The sequence below is a fragment of the Sphaeramia orbicularis genome, chromosome 18 (assembly GCF_902148855.1).
Source record: "Sphaeramia orbicularis chromosome 18, fSphaOr1.1, whole genome shotgun sequence".
Taxonomy (NCBI): Eukaryota; Metazoa; Chordata; class Actinopteri; order Kurtiformes; family Apogonidae; genus Sphaeramia; species Sphaeramia orbicularis.
This window is the reverse complement of record NC_043974.1, coordinates 22,997,742-23,017,687: the sequence shown is the minus strand read 5'-3', so window position 1 is coordinate 23,017,687 and position 19,946 is coordinate 22,997,742. Positions and strand designations below refer to the sequence as shown.

The 19,946-nt window shown below is 37.0% G+C and overlaps 1 protein-coding gene across 1 annotated transcript; it reads left to right on the top strand.

The window, feature by feature from the left end:
- Window positions 1-691: 691 nt before the first annotated feature.
- LOC115438969 (up-regulator of cell proliferation-like) lies at window positions 692-11,042 on the top strand. The gene is made up of 5 exons (XM_030162863.1): window positions 692-784; window positions 3,655-3,717; window positions 3,828-3,945; window positions 5,471-7,458; window positions 7,526-11,042. The coding sequence occupies exons 3-5, from the start codon at window positions 3,882-3,884 to the stop codon at window positions 10,211-10,213; spliced, it is 4,740 nt and encodes a 1,579-aa protein (XP_030018723.1). The 5' UTR covers window positions 692-784; window positions 3,655-3,717; window positions 3,828-3,881; the 3' UTR covers window positions 10,214-11,042.
- The last annotated feature ends 8,904 nt before the right edge of the window (window positions 11,043-19,946 follow it).

Here is a 19,946-nt window from a genome sequence, read left to right as displayed (position 1 = left end):
TTTATATTATTTATTTTTCTACAATCCCTTATCTTTATATACAGTGTAGAAATGAGAGAACTCCTGATGTGGTATCATTTTGATATTTACATTAGAGATATCAGGTATTTTGCAATGTTACTTGAAGTATTTTACTTGCACTACAGTTTTTTAGGTATTTAAGTACTGTAATTGCAGTGATTAATCACTGTTGTGTTTTGTGCAATTTTTTCCGTATGTTTACACACATTTATTGTTCTTGTTTTGATGAGAATAAAATGTTATTTCATAAGAAAATGTTTTATTTTCTTCTTCATTTTTAGGCTATACGGACCAGTCCACATAATGTATCGTGATGTTTTTTTTGTCAAATTCCAGCATTTTCCTAATGTCACCTCTCATGTCATGTATTTAGCCCACACGTTTTAACAAACTATTCTTTTTTATGGGAAGATAATATTTACTACCGCGCCAATTAAACACCTTTTAAATGTAATGTCAATCATCACATGTAGCTTAGTTTCAAAATAATGCAAAAAACATAAAAGAGCCAGTCTTTTGAACGGCTCTTTTCAGTGAACGGCTCCTGATTGAACGGCTCCCTTCAAAGAGCCAAAAGTCCCATCACTACTTTGAGCAACATCTTTTGGGAAACCACATGGTTTTATGAAAGATGAAAGTGAAAGTATAGCCCCACTATAAAACGAGAGGGAGTAGTACACAGAGGGGACTAACCCTGCTCCTGACTGCTGCACTGTTTAAAAAGTCTTGAATGTAAGACTGAAGTTGTGCCTTCTTTACAAAGGTAGGCTGCTGTTATTTCATCCTCTCATCTGTGTGCAGTATTGGCAGAACAATACACCAATATAGGTGAATTTTAATGATCAGCCTATGGTCATTTTTTTTGTCAGAAAAACTAAGAAATGCATCTCGCTATTGCTGCTTAAGGTTTAAGTGAGGTTTATTTTTCAATTGTGTAATGGATCAGGGTGTGGTTTACAAACTTTATCAGAGAGAGAGAGAGAGAGAGAGAGAGAGACAGAGTTAATATTAGAGAAACAGGGAGACAGAGAGGGCAACGAAGAGCCGCCATTACCATGTCCTGCTCGGGTTAATTATTGCAGTTTGTTTTTGAGACAATGGGGTCAGGAGACAGCGGGTGTGACCGATGTGGACATAAGAGGGAAGGAAAACACACACACATTTTAGTTAAGGAAAAGAAAAAAAAAAAAAAATCAAGTCATTTAAAAAAGTATAAACTTGTGGGTCGGTATGATGATGATGGGGGATTCCTGTCCAGCCGTGGTGCGTACACAACTGAGTTTCAGCGGGGGTGTTGGGTGTTGGTTTATATACATTATACATACATGTATGCATTAGGGTATGGGATTTTATTGTTGTGTAGTGATATTGTGTGTGTGTATATATATATATATATATATATATATATATATATATATATATATATATATATATATATATATATATATATATATACACACATATATATATATACACATATATATATATATATATATATATATATATATATATATATATGTGTGTGTGTAAAGTTATGTATAGGATAAATATGGGGTTTTGATCTGGTATTTCCACAGTTTTATGGCCTGTGTGTTTAAATTGCCCCCCCTGTTCCAGTTGGTACATCTCCCGCTACTTGTGGGAGCATTGGTATAAATACCTCACAGTGGCCTTTGGTGGTGTTGTTGGTTGGGTAAGGATGGATGGAGTTTGGGCAAGAGTTTGCTGAAGATGAATTGAAATTAACCAGAAAGGTAAAAACCTTGAATTGCCTCTGACGGAGTTCAGTTTTATACTACCTTTGATGCCTTTACTGCTCAGCCAGACAGACAGAGAGAAAGAGAGAGATAGACTTTTTCTGTTGTTTCCTAGTTGTCAATATAAATCCTAAATCAATATGAGCGTAATAAAATATTAAACCTGTGCAAGATAAGCATAAAGTGATTCATTCATTTACTACCCTTCGTGTGGTCATTCTTAAATTTACTTGGCAAATTAAAAATATCATTTGATATAAATGTTTGAGGAAAGACCAAAAAAGATATCTGGCTATTCTGATGAGGAAATTATTAGTTCAGACTAGTGCTGCAATCGCATCAGAGCTGGTTGAAGACTAGAGATCAACCAATATGTTTTTTTCAGGGCCGACAAACTCCCCCTTGCTCCTGCTGAACTGCGCCCCCCCACACACACACACACACACACCTTCGCATTTGATTCAAATCACTCATCTAAACTTGTCCTGCATCAGTATGTTTGCAAAGATTGAGGAAGAAGGGAAAAGGTAAATGAGTGTTAAGTTTCACTTCCTCAGACTGAGAGAGGCACAGGTGCATCAGAGCCAAAATAAAAAAAATGCAGATGTGTGTCAAAATGCCAAATATCGGCGCAGATAATCGGTCGATCCCTTTTGACAACTATAGCTTGCTAGTGTCTAACCATAACAAGTGTAGGTAGCGGGCTAGTGCTTGCTAACTATATCCAAATCCATTGCGGGGATGTAATCATTAGTGACTTGTCTTCAGCCTATATTGCTTTGGGCCACATACAGATATTTGAGAATAGAGTCTTTTGTGTTTGTCCAATGAATTGACTAGTTATTAAAATAACCTACAGATTATTCGGTTATTAAACTTTTCGTTAGTTGCAGTCCTAGTTCAGACAGATGGGCATACAGTTGTACCATTTCTACTTCCATCATTTATTGCTTTCAATGGCTGAATGTTTAGGATTATTCTTATTGTTTGGGTGTCTGGGTTTTAGCAAGAAAAAGAGAATAAACATGATTTCAGGATTAGTGTCTATCATACAAGCACTTACATTGTAATTTTGGTTGGATACACATGGGTCAAATGAGTACAAGTACAAATACACATACATTAAATATGAATGTGTATTTAATATAACCCTGATTTCTTGGCTGAAGTTATAAGGTTATTAAGTTTCCTAGGGTTGTGGATAGTAAAAACAGTATTGTACAACTGGTCCCAGCAACACATAGGCTAGTACCATAGCCTGTGTATTGCTCAAATATTGCTGCACTCATATCTGACCCACCACAAACAATAGCAGGTAGGAACTATGTTACTCTAAGACTCAGGGGCTTGCTTCAGTTGGTCAGGTCTAATTTCAACAATGTTATGTATCCCAAAAAATGAGAGAGACAGGTGTTGTGACATTGCATGATACCATGATAATGAATGTATTTGATTCTACATAGTAATATTACACAACTTTTGCAACATCAGTAAAATGTAGTGAGTAAAGAAGGCTACATGCTGATGACATACATATTCTGTATGCCAAATAAATTTCCAAAAGATTGTTGTTCAGCTGTCTTTTCCCATGGTAATGAGGAATTTTTTTTTTTTTTATAATGAATTTCAGAAAATCTAAAATTTAGAGAGAAAAAAAAACCCAAAACCTAGGGCCGGCAGCACAGACATACTTACTCCATAAACTGACAGCTGTTGTTTTCTTACTCCCTGTGTCCTGAATATTGTATAAATTATATTCCTTTTTCCTTTTGAGCCATAATGAAGTCAGAATACATGTTTTGTTTTTTTTTTAGTTAACATGAATTTTACAATAGCCTACATGGAGGATAAAGCCTTATCTATTTTTCTTTTTAAGTATGAAGCTGTTTCAATAATCTGGACCAATCATCCGATAACAGATAGTCTACTTACAGTGGAGGTAAGAAACATACAGAACATAAAAAATAACATTAGGACAATACTGTCACATCGCCTAACGTGATCACCACTTTATGACACTTACTATGCATATTTTTCCCATTCCTCAAGGACACCGGTGAAAACGATTCACTTGCTGATCTTCACCATGCGGTAAGAGAGGAGATGACGTCAAACCTAAAGTCTGACTTCAGTATGGACAATAAACCGGCTGGTGAAAGTGGGAAAGGTGAGACTTAAAGTATTACTCATGAAAACAATACAGGCTGCAAATGTGTGAAGAGTTCAATCATTGTTGTCATTAGTATTATTATTTTCTTGCAGTGGTTTACTTTAAAATTTCCTATTTCTCAGTCCAGCTCCAACCATCTTTTGACTGTTAAGAGATCTGTTTGGTTGACATTCTCTAATGTACAAAGGTAATGAGACAGATTGCTATGGCATCTGACATTTTACACTGTGAACGAGACATTGCCTTTGTCTGGATTCTAGTGGGACTATTCAGAGATACTACCTCTACCTCTGTAGCTATAGCAATTCTTGACATATTCTGTACATTTGAACCCTGAGATTATAGATTTCCCTTTTAGGTCATGAGTTTGATACAATACAAGATATAGTTAACTGGATTTAGTTATTGGGGACATATGGCTACATTAAAGACCAAAGTATCTAATTTTTCAAGTATACACCTGTTAATATTCTGTTTTGGAATACAGGCCCTAATATATTTCCTGCCAAAATTTACTTAAAGCAGCATTTGACTTAAATCACAAATTTTTCTTCAAATTAGTGAAACCCAAGTTATAGCCTCCCTATCACTAATCCATAAGTCTTTTCTTGCTAATGCACCTGAATCACTTCCTTCATGGTGAACAACTTTGAAGTGTACTCCATCACAAGCCGTCTGTTTGTTTACATACCAAACCGAAACCAAACAGTCACTCGGGCCTTTTCGGAATTCTATGCAGCCGCAGTATGGCTGCAGCAGCAACAAACATGGAAGCGGCTTCATTGCTTTTTGCTGCTGTGGTTGTGTTGAATTCTCAAAAGGCCTGAGTGACTGTTTGGTTTCGGTTTGGTATGTAAACAGACGGCTTGTGATGGAGTACACTTTAAAGTTATTCACCGTGAAGGAAGTGATTCAAGTGCGTCAGCATGGAAAAATTTATGGATTAGTGATAAGGAAGCTATAAGTCAGGTTTTACAAATTTGAAGAAAAATTAGTAATAGTCATATGCTGCTTTAAAGGTGCACTTAGGATGATTGTGCATGCTTGTGTGCTTTGTGAAGTTTGTTGGCTTTGCATTTTGAGCCAAATGTTGTCTAACACAACTTTATGCTACTGATGGTCCTCCTTTGCCCACATCCATAACAGCTGCCATCTCTGTGTAGAGGCTTCAGGTTGGATTTTCTGCATAAATCATAATTTTCACTGTTGAGTTCCTGAGTGCCCCACTGCTTTTCCTGTGCAGCTGCAACAGTGTGCAACACTAGCTACTGTTAGGTCACATGCAGCTAGCGATTGTCAGCAGGCTGGTTACCAGCACAATGCAGACTCCAACACTGACAACAAATTTCAAGTGTTAGTGTGCAAAGTATAGTGTACAGAGTTATCAAAGCACATTGGTTTGGGTGTGGATGCATAGGTTGTGCAAATTTTTTAATGTTATTGCTCATTTATAATTTATGCTCCTCCTCAACCTTGAATCCATGTTTTAGAATATTAAAACATGTAATCTTTATATCCACAGTGGCAAAACTGGAGAGCCTTTTGAGGGACCTGGGTTTGGAGCAGCACTACAAAGAGAAGCTATCCCTCAGCAAAGTCCTTCAGATTGACGAGAAGGCCATCACTGATGAACCACCCAAGTGTAAATCAGATCTTGCCTGGTATTTTCTGAAGAAACTGATGATGGTTAATGTGACAGCTAGGAATGTAAAATGTACATCAGTAGGTGACTCAAACTGTGATGCTGCATCAGAGGATATAGGGTTAAATCTTGATCATTTGCTTGATGGGCTAACCATTGATGACACACTGAACCCACTTGACATTGTCACTGCTCTCTTTCTGTGTTCAGATGGTTTTGTACAGCAGGAAATGGCACTCAAAATGTCAATGTGTCAGTTTTCTGTGCCTCTTCTGCTTCCAAACTGTGACACAAAACAGTCCACACTCATGCTTTGGGCAATGAGAGACATTGTCAAAAAGTACAGACCTCAGTCACTTTCTGAATCTAAGGGCTTTATTGAAGAACAAATTGTTCTGTCTAAAATCCCAATGATATCGTTTGTGAGATTGGGTGAATGCTCCTTGTCCAAATCAGAGATGCTAAATAAGGTTCTGAGCAATTCTCAGCAGTACCATGACACATTTGTTCACCGTGAAATGGAGTGTGGAGACAGTTCAAGGAGAATTTCCAATGGAATGGCTGAAATTACTTGGTACCTTCCTTGTGGAAACAAAAACATTGATGTGTTCAATGAGCCAGTGGCAGTAGCAAACCTTCGTGGGGACATTGTTTCATTTGAAACAGAATATTCCTTTTTGTGTCAGACATCTGCTGCGGTCTTCGTCTTCTTTGACAATTTGGATTTGGATTGCAGGCTACTGACCAATACACAGCACAGTGAAAAGATCTTCTTAGTGGGCAGCCATCAAAGCAAGGACTTCAGTTTAGATGCTTTAAAAAAGATAGCAACCAAGATGGGCTTAACAAACAAAAATGTCATTATCAAAACTAAACAGAAAAATGATGCAGAGTTTATCAAGGGCTTGCGTGAAACTGTCAACAATGTAATTGAGAACACAAGTGTAAAGATGGCAATTGAGCAGACGGCCGATGTGGCACATGAATTGGGAATATTGGTTGATGAAGACTGTCCAGAGTGTCAGTTGGGCAAAAAAAATGCAGATGCGATCACTGAAAAAATTCAAGACACATTTAAGTACAAAGAAGAAAAGCTTCCTCTGCAAGGCCAAATATGGAAGGAGTTGACACATCTAGAGAAGGAAGAATACAGGCTTCGAGAAGTTGGGTCTGAAAACCTAGAAGACTACAAAGCTAGTCTTAAAAAAAAGAAGAGACAACTCAGAAAAAAACAGAACTCTTATGACATATCAGATGCTATGTCATGTTTCGTAAGCGCAATATCAAGTGAGAAAGAGAAAGAGAGGCGTTATTTCCTGAAATGGCTGCGAATAAACCTGGATAACCTGTCTCGTGAAAAACTATCTGACCTAAGGGAACAGTACAAAAAGAAATGTGAAAATTCTGAGACCAAAAAGGAGATTAAAGACATCGATAGGCAACTTTCTAGCAGCTCTCTAGGGACTGAACACTTTTTCCGTGAAATGGGTCAGCTCTATGAAGCTTCAGTGTCTCTTCCAGAAAAACACCCATCACAAATTCAACTACAGCAACTGCCCAAACTCTGTGCAGAATTGTTGCTTGATGGGTTTCCTTTAGAGCTTGTAGATGGAGATTCTTCAAACATACCTCTCAGATGGGTGAGTGATGTTCTCTCTCAGCTCCATCAGCTGGTGCACCCCAAGAACAAGATCTTAGTAGTCACAGTTCTGGGAGTGCAGAGCACAGGAAAGTCCACTCTTCTCAACACAATGTTTGGAGTCCAGTTTGCTGTGAGCAGTGGTCGATGCACCAGAGGTGCATTTATGTTGCTCATCAGAATCAGTGAAGATGTCAAAAAAATCCTTAACTGCGACTTTTTGGTGATCATTGACTGTTACAACCCGAAGGGTGAAACATATTTACAAAGGACACCGGGAGTCGTCAGAACATAACATTGACACTGAGGGCTTAAAGTCTCCAGAGCTTGCACAACTGGATGATAGCTATGAGCATGACAATGAGCTTGCGACACTTGTTGTTGGATTGAGTGATATCACCATCATCAACATTGCTATGGAGAATTCTACAGAAATGAAAGACATCCTACAAATAGTTGTGCATGCTTTCCTCAGGATGAAAGAAGTAGGCAAAAAGCCTAAATGCCAGTTTGTTCACCAGAATGTGTCAGATGTTTCAGCACATGAGAAGAACATGCGAGACCGGAAGCTGCTCTTGCAGCAGTTAAACGAGATGACTCAGGCAGCAGCTAAAATGGAGAGGAAAGAGGAGAACAAGGGCTTCACTGATGTGATGGAATATTGTCCAAACACTGGAAACTGGTACATTCCTGGACTGTGGAATGGAAACCCACCAATGGCACCTGTCAATGCTGGGTACAGTGAGGAGGTATATAAGCTCAAGAAAAAAATAATTCATATTTTGGGAAAATGTGAATCCTCTGCCAATGATATCTCAGAGTTTAAGGAATGGACAGAAAGCTTGTGGAATGCAGTGAAGCATGAAAACTTCATCTTCAGCTTCAGAAACAGCCTGGTGGCTGATGCGTACATGAAACTGTGCACAGAGTTTAATAAGTGGGAATGGAATTTTAAAAAAGACATGTATGCATGGGTTACAAATGCAGAGACAACAATTTCCAATTTTGGCACAGTTGCTGTCCCAATCCAAAACATTGGAGAACTTCTCAATCATTTGAAAACTGAGGCTTCCATTGAGTTGTCTAAATGGGAGAAAACCCTTCTTGATAACCTGACAAAGTACTTCAAACAGAAAGAGGGTCATGTCTATCTGGTTGAAGGATACAAAGAGGACTTTGCAAACAGTGCAAAAAGCCTCCGGAGAGAAATAGAGAGTTCAGTCACTAATCAGCTCACAGCGGCAGCAGACATTAAACAAGGTATGCAAGAGGTTGATAGAATCAAAAAGAAGCATACCAAAGAAATTGAAAACAGAGTTTGTGAGTTGATTGAAGAGTGCCGGAAGAAAAAGGTCACAATGACAGACCAAGAGCTAGACAGAGAATTTGAAGAAATGTGGAATAAAACAGTGAAGGAACTGCGCTTTTCTGAACAAAAGCTTTCAAATATCTTCACCAGTGTATCTTACCATCTGAGAGAAAATCTGAAGCACAAGGGAGGTCATGCACGTGAGTTAAGTCAAAAACAGTTGGAAGAATGTGGAAAGGTTCCTTTTAAATATACAGCTGAAGGATGGATTGAGAAACTCAAACACAATGTGAGTAAAGTTCTCAACACCCAAAGTCATGAAAAGGCTGTACAGAAAATGGCTGATGATATCATAGCTGCTTGCCAACAGTTGGTGACTGGCAAAATGGAAAGAAAAAACAATTACCATGATACTTACATCCAAGAGATCCTACACACGATTGATAATATGCTGCGCATCAATCAGGATCTTAAAACAGACATAGACTTTGAAGTTTCTCTGAAGCAGCACATCTGTGGAAAAGCAGCCAGACAGTTTCAGAAAATGCATGAAGATTTCCTACGTGTAAATGATCCTTACAAATGTCTGAGTCAAAACAAGACCAAGTTTTGTGCTGATTTCAAAGATGTGTTCAATGAACGAGACCAGTGCCAAAAAAAGGCAGAAGAATTCACAAACCAATGCTTGAGACCTGCAGTTGAAGACTTTGTCAACCGCTCCTTGGGTCCTGATATCATTGGTGAAATGCTGACAACCCAGCAGTTCAGCACAAGGATGTTTTTCCAGTACTCCATTTTACTGGACTTGCTCTCAAAGGGTAACTTTGAAAGTTATTTGAGATACATCTGCAAATATGAAGCCTATGTGAAGACATGGATTCTGGACCGAATAGAGGAACACTTCTCAAGCTACTCCTCAACCTTTGAGTTTGAGAATCGACATGTTCAGTCATGTATCAACAGCATAAATGATGCTGTCAAGAAGGCCAAAACAAGGAAGGGATGCATCCTCAAAATATTTGTTGACAATATCTGCAAGGAACTTGGAAATAAACTAGCAATTTCCCAGGATGCACTTAGTGCTTTCATGATCTTAAACAATGCTAACCAGGAAGACTTCGCTCACCGGCTCTCGGAATGTGTGAAAGAAATGGCAGAAGATCTTAGACAAAAGTTTACAAGAACAACGATCCAAATGAAACTAAACCGTCTTCATGTGAAGCCCCAGAATGAGCTTTTCACCAAAGTGATTGGATGTGGCAAACAATGTCCATTTTGCAGTGCCCCATGTGAGGCAGGGGGAAGCCATCACACTGAACACTGGACATCACTACATCGACCAGAGGCTCTGGGTGCTTACAGGTGGTATGACACAAAAAAACTTGTCACTAACATATGCTCATCTCTTGTGATCAGTAACTCATCTTTTTTTTGTGTTGCCACAAATGGCAAATGGCATCCTCACAAGCGTTACACCGAAATTTACCCTGACTGGAAGATTGCTCCAGATATTAGCCTCCAGGCATCAGACTACTGGAAACACATCATGGCAAAGTTCAACAATAACTTTGCTGATGCATTTAATGCAAATCCTGCTGATATCCCCAGAGAGTGGACAAAAATAACCCAAAAGCAGGCAGAACAAAGCCTTAAAGTGTCATTTAGCATCAAGTGAGAGATTTTGGTGCTTTGAGGTCACAGAGGTACACTCCTTTGCTATTTCACTGCCTGATTGTCATGGCTATTTTTATTTAGTTTTTTTTTTTTTTTTTTTTCGAAAGATGAAGAATCATATTATGCTAATACTTCTACTACTGGTATGATAAACAGTCAGACACATCGAACTAGTCGATCCTTACAAATATCTTGCTAATGTGATCGACTGCAAACTGCTATGTCAGATAGAGGTACATCAGAAAGACGAGCAGATATTTAGGACAGTTCATGAATATTGAGCTTTAACTTCATATTCATGTTGAGGAAGTGATTTATAAATTGTAAATGTGAGGATCACAAGTTCCAAACATGTAATCTGCTTTTGGTTTGAGGATTCATTTATTTCATGTCTTTAAAGCAAATTCATCACTTTTTGTTTCTTTGAAGTAACATTATATGTAAAGCATGTTTCTTGATTAAATGATGAGAGACTACAGGTAAATGCCTATGAATGTCTGTAAAATTCTATCACAAGTCTTGAGTTTCTATGTTAATGTGTGTTCTTTTTGAGAACATGGAAAAAAAGAAAACATCAGCAACAGAATAAAAGAAGAGAACTGAAGCTTTGTACTGTTATTTGTGTCTGGGTCTGATACAGTACAGATATCTTCAGGACAGATATTTGACCAACAAAAAATAGAGCATTTGCACTACATTTGGTAGAAACTTGAATAAACAGATACAACGCTGTTACTGTGATATTGCTTTTCAGTGTTTTTTTCTTTTTTTTTTTTTTTAAGATCATATCTCATTTGGGCATAGAAAAAAAGACAGTTGTCCAAAATCAGGCTGACAAATCTATGAGATGGAGAGAAGAAGTGTTTATCTTAGGGAATGCTAGGCTAATCAGTGAACAAATACACACACCTTCTCATTCTTCGCATTTTCTTTATTTTCATGACTATTTACATTGTAGATTCTCACTGAAGGCATCAAAACTATGAATGAACACATGTGGAATTATGTACTTAACAAAAAAGTGTGAAATAACTGAAAACATCTCTTATATTCTAGTTTCTTCAAAGTAGCCACCCTTAGCTCTGATGACTGCCTTGCACACCCTTGGCATTCTCTTGATGAGCATCAAGAGGTAGTCACCTGAAATGGTTTCCACTTCATAGCTGTGCCTTGTCAGGGTTACTTAGTGGAATTTCTTGCCTTATTGATGGGGTTGGGACCATCAGTTGTGTTGTGCAGAAGTCAGGTTGATGCACAGCTGACAGCCCTATTGGACAACTGTTAGAATGCATATTATGGCGAGAACCAATCAGCTAAGTAAAGACAAACGAGTGGCCATCATTACTTTAAGAAATGAAGGTCAGTCAGTCTAGAAAATTTCAAAAACTTTGAATGTGTCCCCAAGTGCAGTCGCAAAAACCATCAAGCGCTCCAACGAAACTGGCTCACATGAGGACCGCCCCAGGAAAGGAAGACCAAGAGTCACCTCTGATGCTGAAGATAAGTTCATCTGAGTCACCAGCCTCAGAAATCGCAAATTAACAGCAGCTCAGATTAGAGACCAGATGAATACCACACAGAGCTCTAGCAGCAGACACATCTCTACAACAACTGTTAGGAGGAGACTGCGTGAATCAGGCCTTCATGGTCAAATAGCTGCTAGGAAACCACTGCTCAGGAGAGGCAACAAACAGAAGAGATTTATTTGGGCCAAGAAAACCCAAGGAATGGACATTAGACCAGTGGAAATCTGTGCTTTGGTCTGATGAGTCCAAATTTGAGATCTTTGGATCCAACCGCTGTGTCTTTGTGCGACGCAGAAAAGGTGAACGGATGGATGCTACATGCCTGGTTCCCACCGTGAAGCATGGAGGGGGAGGTGTGATGGTGTGGGGGTGCTTTGCTGGTGACGCTGTTGGGGATTTATTCAAGATTGAAGGCAACCTGAATCAGCATGGCTACCACAGCATCCTGAAGTGACATGCCATTCCATCCGGTTTGCGTTTAGTTGGACCATCATTTATGTTTCAACAGGACAATGACCCAAAACACACCTCCAGGCTGTGTGAGGGATATTTGACCAAGAAGGAGAGTGATGGAGTGCTGCGCCAGATGACCTGGTCTCCACAGTCACCGGACCTGAACCCAATCGAGATGGTTTGGGGTGAGCTGGACCGCAGAGTGAAGGCAAAAGGGCCAACAAGTGCTAAGCATCTCTGGGAACTTCTTCAAGACTGTTAGGAAACCATTTCAGGTGACTACCTCTGGAAGCTCATCAAGAGAATGCCAAGAGTGTGCAAAGCAGTCATCAGAGCTAAGGGTGGCTACTTTGAAGAAACTAGAATATAAGATATGTTTTCAGTTATTTCACACTTTTTTGTTAATTACATAATTCCACATGTGTTCATTCATAGTTTTGATGCCTTCAGTGAGAATCTACAATGTAAATAGTCATGAAAATAAAGAAAATGCAAAGAATGAGAAGGTGTGTCCAAACTTTTGGCCTGTACTGTATATATATATATATATATATATATATATATATATATATATATATATATATATATATATATATATATATATACACACACACACACACATACATATATATATATGTATATATATATATATATATATATACATATATATGTATATATATGTATATGTATGTGTGTGTGTGTGTGTATATATATATATATATATATATATATATACACACACACACACACACACACACACATACATATATATATATATGTATATATATATATATATATATATACATATATATGTATATGTATGTGTGTGTATATATATATATATATATATATATATATATATATATATATATATGCATTACACACAATGTTACACAACATTTGGTAACTGTTATATTATTGTTGAAATGTGGAAGTTTGGAATTCGTATTTGTTACAAGATATTTACATTTTTTTGTGAAATGATAGTTTGTTTTTGTGTAAATAAAGGAAAATTACATGAAAATGTTTACATTCACAAAGATAAGTTGTAAGTATTTGTAGGTTATTATGATACATTTGACTGATTTGTACGTGGAATCAGAACTACAAGTTTTGTGAATATCTTAAGTGTGATTTTTGCAGTTCATAAATTCATCCCACGGGCCGGATTAGACCCTTTGGCGGGCTGAATTTGGCCACTGGGCCGCATGTTTGACACTCCTGCTTTAAAATATTTTGTTTCCTTTATATTGAGATATTTGGGTGGATTCAGTATTTCTGCACTATTAGTAACTTTGTACCTGGTGCATCAGATAGTCTTACTGACCTAATGTTTTTGATTCAATAAATGGACAAACAGTAGACTGGCTATGAATGTCTTTAATGTTTCCCAGATCAGAATCACAGCATACAGTGTATAATAACTTCTAAAGTAAACAGAAATATCATCACCTCATTTATTTATCTAGTTTTACTTGGCTTTTTTTTTTTTTTTTAATAATCATCTTTTTTAAAACTTTATTTGTTTAACATTTTTCTTCATCTCAAGTCTTGGGTTTCTGAATTCAACAAAGAATGTAAAAACAAGACAACAGGTGCAACTTTGCAACAACACCGAGCTTAAAGTTTATGTCGTGTGTATGTGAATGGGTGTCTGAGTGTATGTTTGCCAATGCAGGGCATTTTCTATGTGCTTCAACGCACCATTAAACAGACAGAACATTTCTAAATGTGCATGAAGCAAAGTCATCTTGTTTTCCTTAAAAGGCTGTTTTTCAGATGCACTGAAATGTGGATCATCCAAAATCTAGCCCCAGATTCATGAACCACGAGGCTTCACTGGGTTAAAACAGACAAGGCAAAGTTGTATTTTATGTTAGTTCCATCATATCCCCAGCCTAAAATCTGAAAGCTTACTTGACTTTTCAGATGCACTTAACTCCCCCATCTTCTAGCTGAGCATCTTCTCTGCTACATCACATTACTTTTAAGGGCAACACAACCTCCATAAGTACAATGCAACACAGTGTGAGGAGGGAAAGGTCAGACCACCTGTGTGATCTCAGTATTTTATAAAGATATGAGGCATCTTATGGTATCAAAAAGCCCTCATGTCTGTCCCACATATGACTAAGTGGCTACATGTAAACACTGCTACATGTGAAGTGAGCTAACATTTCTTTGCCTGCACTTGCTTTTAGTGTCTCCTGACTGGTAATCTGTACTTTATCATCATCATCATCTTCACTAGTTAATTAGTGAAATGAAAAGAAAGCATCTTATGCTGCTCATATAGGCTCTGATGTTTCCAGAAACACTTTGAAGTCACACAGATCATGCATTTAAGGATTCATCGAGTATAGTGAAATCCCAAGACATATTCTAAAAGTAAGTTTCCAAAAGCTGCAACAAAATAAAACAAAATGTCACATTCTCCTTAATGCATCTTCAAAAATAAAAAGCAATGAAACCACTGACTTCACTTTTACTCTTCAGGATGTAGATGTTCTATCCATTAGAAGGCACCAAATGCAAACTACAGCATCAGGTGCCCTTTGTCATGTGGGAGCTTCGATGTCAATCACATTCTGCTACAGTGACTGTTTCCTGGTTAGGAATCGTGATGCTACAGTAAGCCCATCTTAAATGGGCAACGTGAGAACAGATCGAAGTAAAGAAAAAAGTAATTTCTTAACTTCATGAACATTTTGAACTCAACAATGTAACTGAAACATCAAGCTGGAGGTCATGTTTTTGCAAACTGCACCTGTTGTCTTTTTTGTCACAAAATAAGCATTTCATTCATTCACTCAAAAAAGAAAAAAGAAAAACAAACAAGAAACTTAATATTTACAAACATTTTGTCTGTTTGATTCTTACACTTAAAAATGTACAGTTTTCGTCCTCTTCCAGATGGTGTGTGTCTGTCTCTTTCCTGCCACCCAGTTTGGTATTTTTCTTCACACATCCAGATTTCACAGAGTGGGCACACTGCAGTAACTCTGTCACAATGGCGCCCTCCAGTGTTAGCTTATAAAATGGACAAGGAAAAAGAACAGAGCAAACTAAATACCTTGTTGCTGTTTTCACCTCCAGTGGTGTCATTGTAGCTGTAGCCCCTCACTGCCTCCTTATCCACAAGTGTGAGTACAAAAGGGTTCATATGGATCTGATTAAACATCAGATCTTCCATTGGACAGATTGGCAAGGTATACTCCTGGCAGACATTGTGGATAGAAAGATGGCCATGCCTTTAAATGTCCTTGTTTGTTTGTGACCAGTTTTCACATCATTACCTTTGCCAAGGAGGTTATGTTTTTGCCAGGGTTTGTTTGTTTGTTTGTTTGTTTGTTTGTTTGTCTGTCCGTTAGTGTGCAACATAACTCAAAAAGTTATGGACAGATTTGGATGAAATTTTCAGGGTTTGTTGGAAATGGGATAAGGAAGAAATGATTAAATTTTGGTGGTGATCGGGGGTGGGGGGGCCCACGGGGGGGGGGGGGGGGGGGGGGGGGGGGGGGCACTGATCAGCCTTGGCGGAGGTCTGCGCTCTCCGAGTGCTTCTAGTTTGATCTGATTTCTTCATTTAAGGCTGTGAGTCTTTGCTCGATCTCTTCTGGTTCCACAGCGTGTTCTGCTGTCCATCATCTGTGTGGATCCTGAGGGAAATCTCTATGATGATTATAACTTAAATTCAGAATATTACTCAGAGAATTCGTTTTGATAATGTTAATTTGGAGAGTTTTTCAATAATACATTTTAATAGCAGGAGTCTGTATGCAAATTTCTTAGAAATTAAAGAGTATTTGAGGCTCGTAGATCAGCTAAAAGGACTAAATCCATGGCTACAACATACTCTGAAAATATGGCAAAAAGTAACAAAAATATGTGGAATTGATAACATGTTAAAAGCCTTCAGATGGTGTGCATATGACATGGATTTCCTACCTAATAGAAGTGATAAAAGATTCCACTCCGGGGAAAAGTAGGGACTTACAACATACTTATCTTTTACACATAAGGAAACATTACAAAGTTTTCAGGTCCTACAAACCAAATTTGGGTTAGGACAGACTGACTTTTTCAGGTTCCTCCAAAAGCGTGATTATTTTAATAAAGAATGTAAAATCACAAACTTAACACCAACTGAGTCTAACTGGTATAAAATCTTAAAACAAGCTCATAGCTCCACACTAAAGAGGGCCATCTCTCAGCTATATAATGTGCTAATGATGGCAAGAAATGATAATACTCTCAATATAAAAAATAAATGGGAAAAGGAAGCGGGATTAAGAATTTCAGATGAGACATGGGAAGAAATCTGTCAGTTTCAGTGGTCTTCTACAAATTTGTTAGAATGGAGAGAGCATTGTTGGAAAAATGTGGTTAGATTTTTTAAGACACCCCAACAGGGTAAATACAGAGATGGCACTTCTGAGTGTTGGAGACAATGTGGATCAGAAGAGGCCAATCATTATCATGTGTTCTGGAACTGCCCCAAGATGCACAAGTATTGGAGGGATATTCATGGGACTTTAATATCAGTCTTCAAGATTCATGTTCCTTATAACTTTGTAAATTTATATCTCAGTGATGTCTCAGTACTGGAACGGTGGGAGGATACAAAATTATTACAGGCGCTTTTAGCAGCCAGCCAGAAATTGATTACAAGAAAGTGGCTAAAGCCAACTCCACCAACATTAGAAGACTGGTACGAGATCGTCTTGCAAATTTTCAAAATGGAAAAATTGACTTTCTCTATCAGAATCCAGAGGGATAAATTTTACCATATTTGGGACAAATGGATTAAATTTGTATCCTCTAGCCGCCCAGAATTTGTATCACTCCTCTAAGAATTCCTTGTTTACAATCTCCCTGTATTTACTCTTTGCCAATGTTTTACTTTTGCATAAAAGTGTAATGTTTAAAGAACCCAGAGGTATTGAAAACGGTGATTGTCTTTTTTTTTTTTGACACTGTTGAATGTATAAAATAAGAAAAACAAAAGGACTCTAATGGATATCATATGTATGAATGTTGATGCAGAGATATCTTGTTTCTTGTCCAATAAAAACAAAAACAACAACAAAAAAAAAAAAGAAATTAAAGAGTATTTGGAATCCCTTAAACATAAATTTCAAGTAATTGCAATAAGTGAGACTTGGATAACAAAGGAAAAGGGTGCTGATTTTGTGTTAGAAGGGTATGATATTTTCTATGCTAACCGGATAAATAAAACCTGTGGTGGAGTTGCTTTTTTTGTACAAAAGGATTTTCAGTGTAAGGTAATTGATACCGCAATTGTTGATGAAGTAATGGAAAGTTTGACAATTGAAATACAGACTCCCAGATTTAAGAGTATTTTCTTGAGTTGCATATATAGAATGCCTGGTTCTTGTATGGATCAGTTTATGAATACTTTAGTTGATATCTTTGGAAGATTTTGTGATAAAAAATCATTTTTTGTTTGTGGAGACTTTAATATCGGCCCTTTTGAAATGGAATGAACATTCACCAACAAATGATTTTTGTAATATAATGTTTAGTTTTGATTCTAGGCCACTTATTAACAAACCTTCTCGGATAACCAAAGAAAGTGCCACACTCATTCATAATATTTACACTAATGTGCATGGCCCAGCAACAAGTGGTATATTCTTAAGTGATATTAGTGACCATTTTCCCATATTTGTTATACTGCATAGTTTAAAGGTTAAATCTTCTGTTGGTGTGAGTGAGTCTACTTATGAATTGGTAAGAATAAGGACTCGAGAAAGAATTGAGGCTTTAAAGATGGATTTAACATACTGCAACTGGAATGAGGTGTATGTTGAGGATCCTACTCAGGCCTATGATGCATTTTTGTCTATATTTACAGAGTTATACAACAAACATTGTCCTATTAGAAAGTGTTGGGTGAAGGGAAAATACAAAGGAAAACCTTGGATGACTAAGAGCCTATAAAAGGCGAGTAAAAAGAAAAACTCTCTATATAAGAAATTTTTACATCTAAGAATCAGTGAAAATGAGAAAAAGTATAAGCTGTATAAGAATACACTGACTTCCATTATAAGAAATCAGAAGATGGAATATTACAACAAAATGCAAGAGGACAGTAAAAACAACATTAAAATGACTTGGAAAGTAATTAATCATATCATTCGAAATACACACAACAAATCAGAATACCCCAGTTATTTCTTAAATGGCTCAGGTGATACAGTAGACACTTTAAAAAGCATTGCTGAAGAGTTCAACAATTACTTTGTAGGGGTTGGTTGTAATTTGGCCAGTAAAATTACTGTGCCTGAGGATAAACAAAATGTAATTGATAATCTCATTAAAAGTAACAGCAATACTATGTTCCTTCAGGGAATTGATGAAACTGATGTAATTGAGATAGTAAGAAAATTCAAAAACAAACCATCAACAGATATGCATTCAACTGACATGGGAATTGTTAAAGAAGTCATTGGCCAAATTGTAAACCCTCTGACCTATATATGTAATCTGTCCTTCCAAAAAGGTGTTTTTCCAAATAACATGAAAACAGCAAAGGTTATACCAATATTCAAACATGGAGATAAGCATTGCATTGATAACTACAGACCAGCGTCCCTTCTTCCCCAGTTCTCAAAAATATTAGAGAAATTATTTGCTAAACAACTGGATCTTTTTACTGAAAAATATAAAATATTGAGTGAACATCAATATGGCTTCAGGGAGAATAGAACTACTGACTATGCAGTAATGGAGATGGTAGAAGAAATAGCAAAGGCAAATGAAAATGAGGAATATTCAGTTGGTATATCTGTTGATTTACAGAAGGCATTTGATACAATAGATCACAGCATATTATTGAGAAAACTGGGGAAGTATGGGATAAGAGGTGTGGCTTATTCCTGGCTGAAAAGTTACTTGGAAAATAGACAGCAATATGTTCAAATTAACAACACTATGTCACAATACAAGAAGGTCACCTGTGGCATACCCCAAGGATTGGTGATTGGTCCAAAACTTTTTCTGCTCTATATTAATGATATTTGTAACGTCACTGAATCATTAAAATTTATTATTTTTGCGGATGATACAAATATGTACCGTTCTGGGAAAAATCTAAAGGAACTTTTGTCCACGGTTGAAAGGGATTTAGAAATTCTTAAAACTTGGTTTGATGTCAATAGAGTGTCACTTAACATTAAAAAAACTAAATTTATGGTTTTTGAGAATCGAAAAGAAATTGATGGGGATATTACATTAAAAATATGCCATGCTGAAATTGAAAGAGTGTTTGATACAAAATTTTTAGGGTTGTTATTGATCACAAATTAACATGGAAACCACATATTAGATATATAAAAGGAAAGATTGCAAAATCAATGGCAATCTTGTATAAGTCCAGAAATATACTCAACCACAAGGCACTACATATAATTTATTGTTCACTTATACTTTCTTATATGTCATATTGTGTGGGAGTGTGGGGCTTGACATATAAAACAGCTGTAAATACTCTAGTCCTCCTACAAAAACGAGCAATACGTATTATCAATAAGGCCGGTTACTATGAACATACTAATGAATTGTTTATGAAATCGCATATTATGAAACTTAATGATTTGGTTGACTATAAAATAATGCAAATAATGTATAAAGCCAAATTAAAGTTACTCCCTGTCTGTGTACAAAGGGTCTTCTCAACACATGAGTCTAAATATGATTTGTACGATGTTTGTAAATTTGTTGTACAAAAAG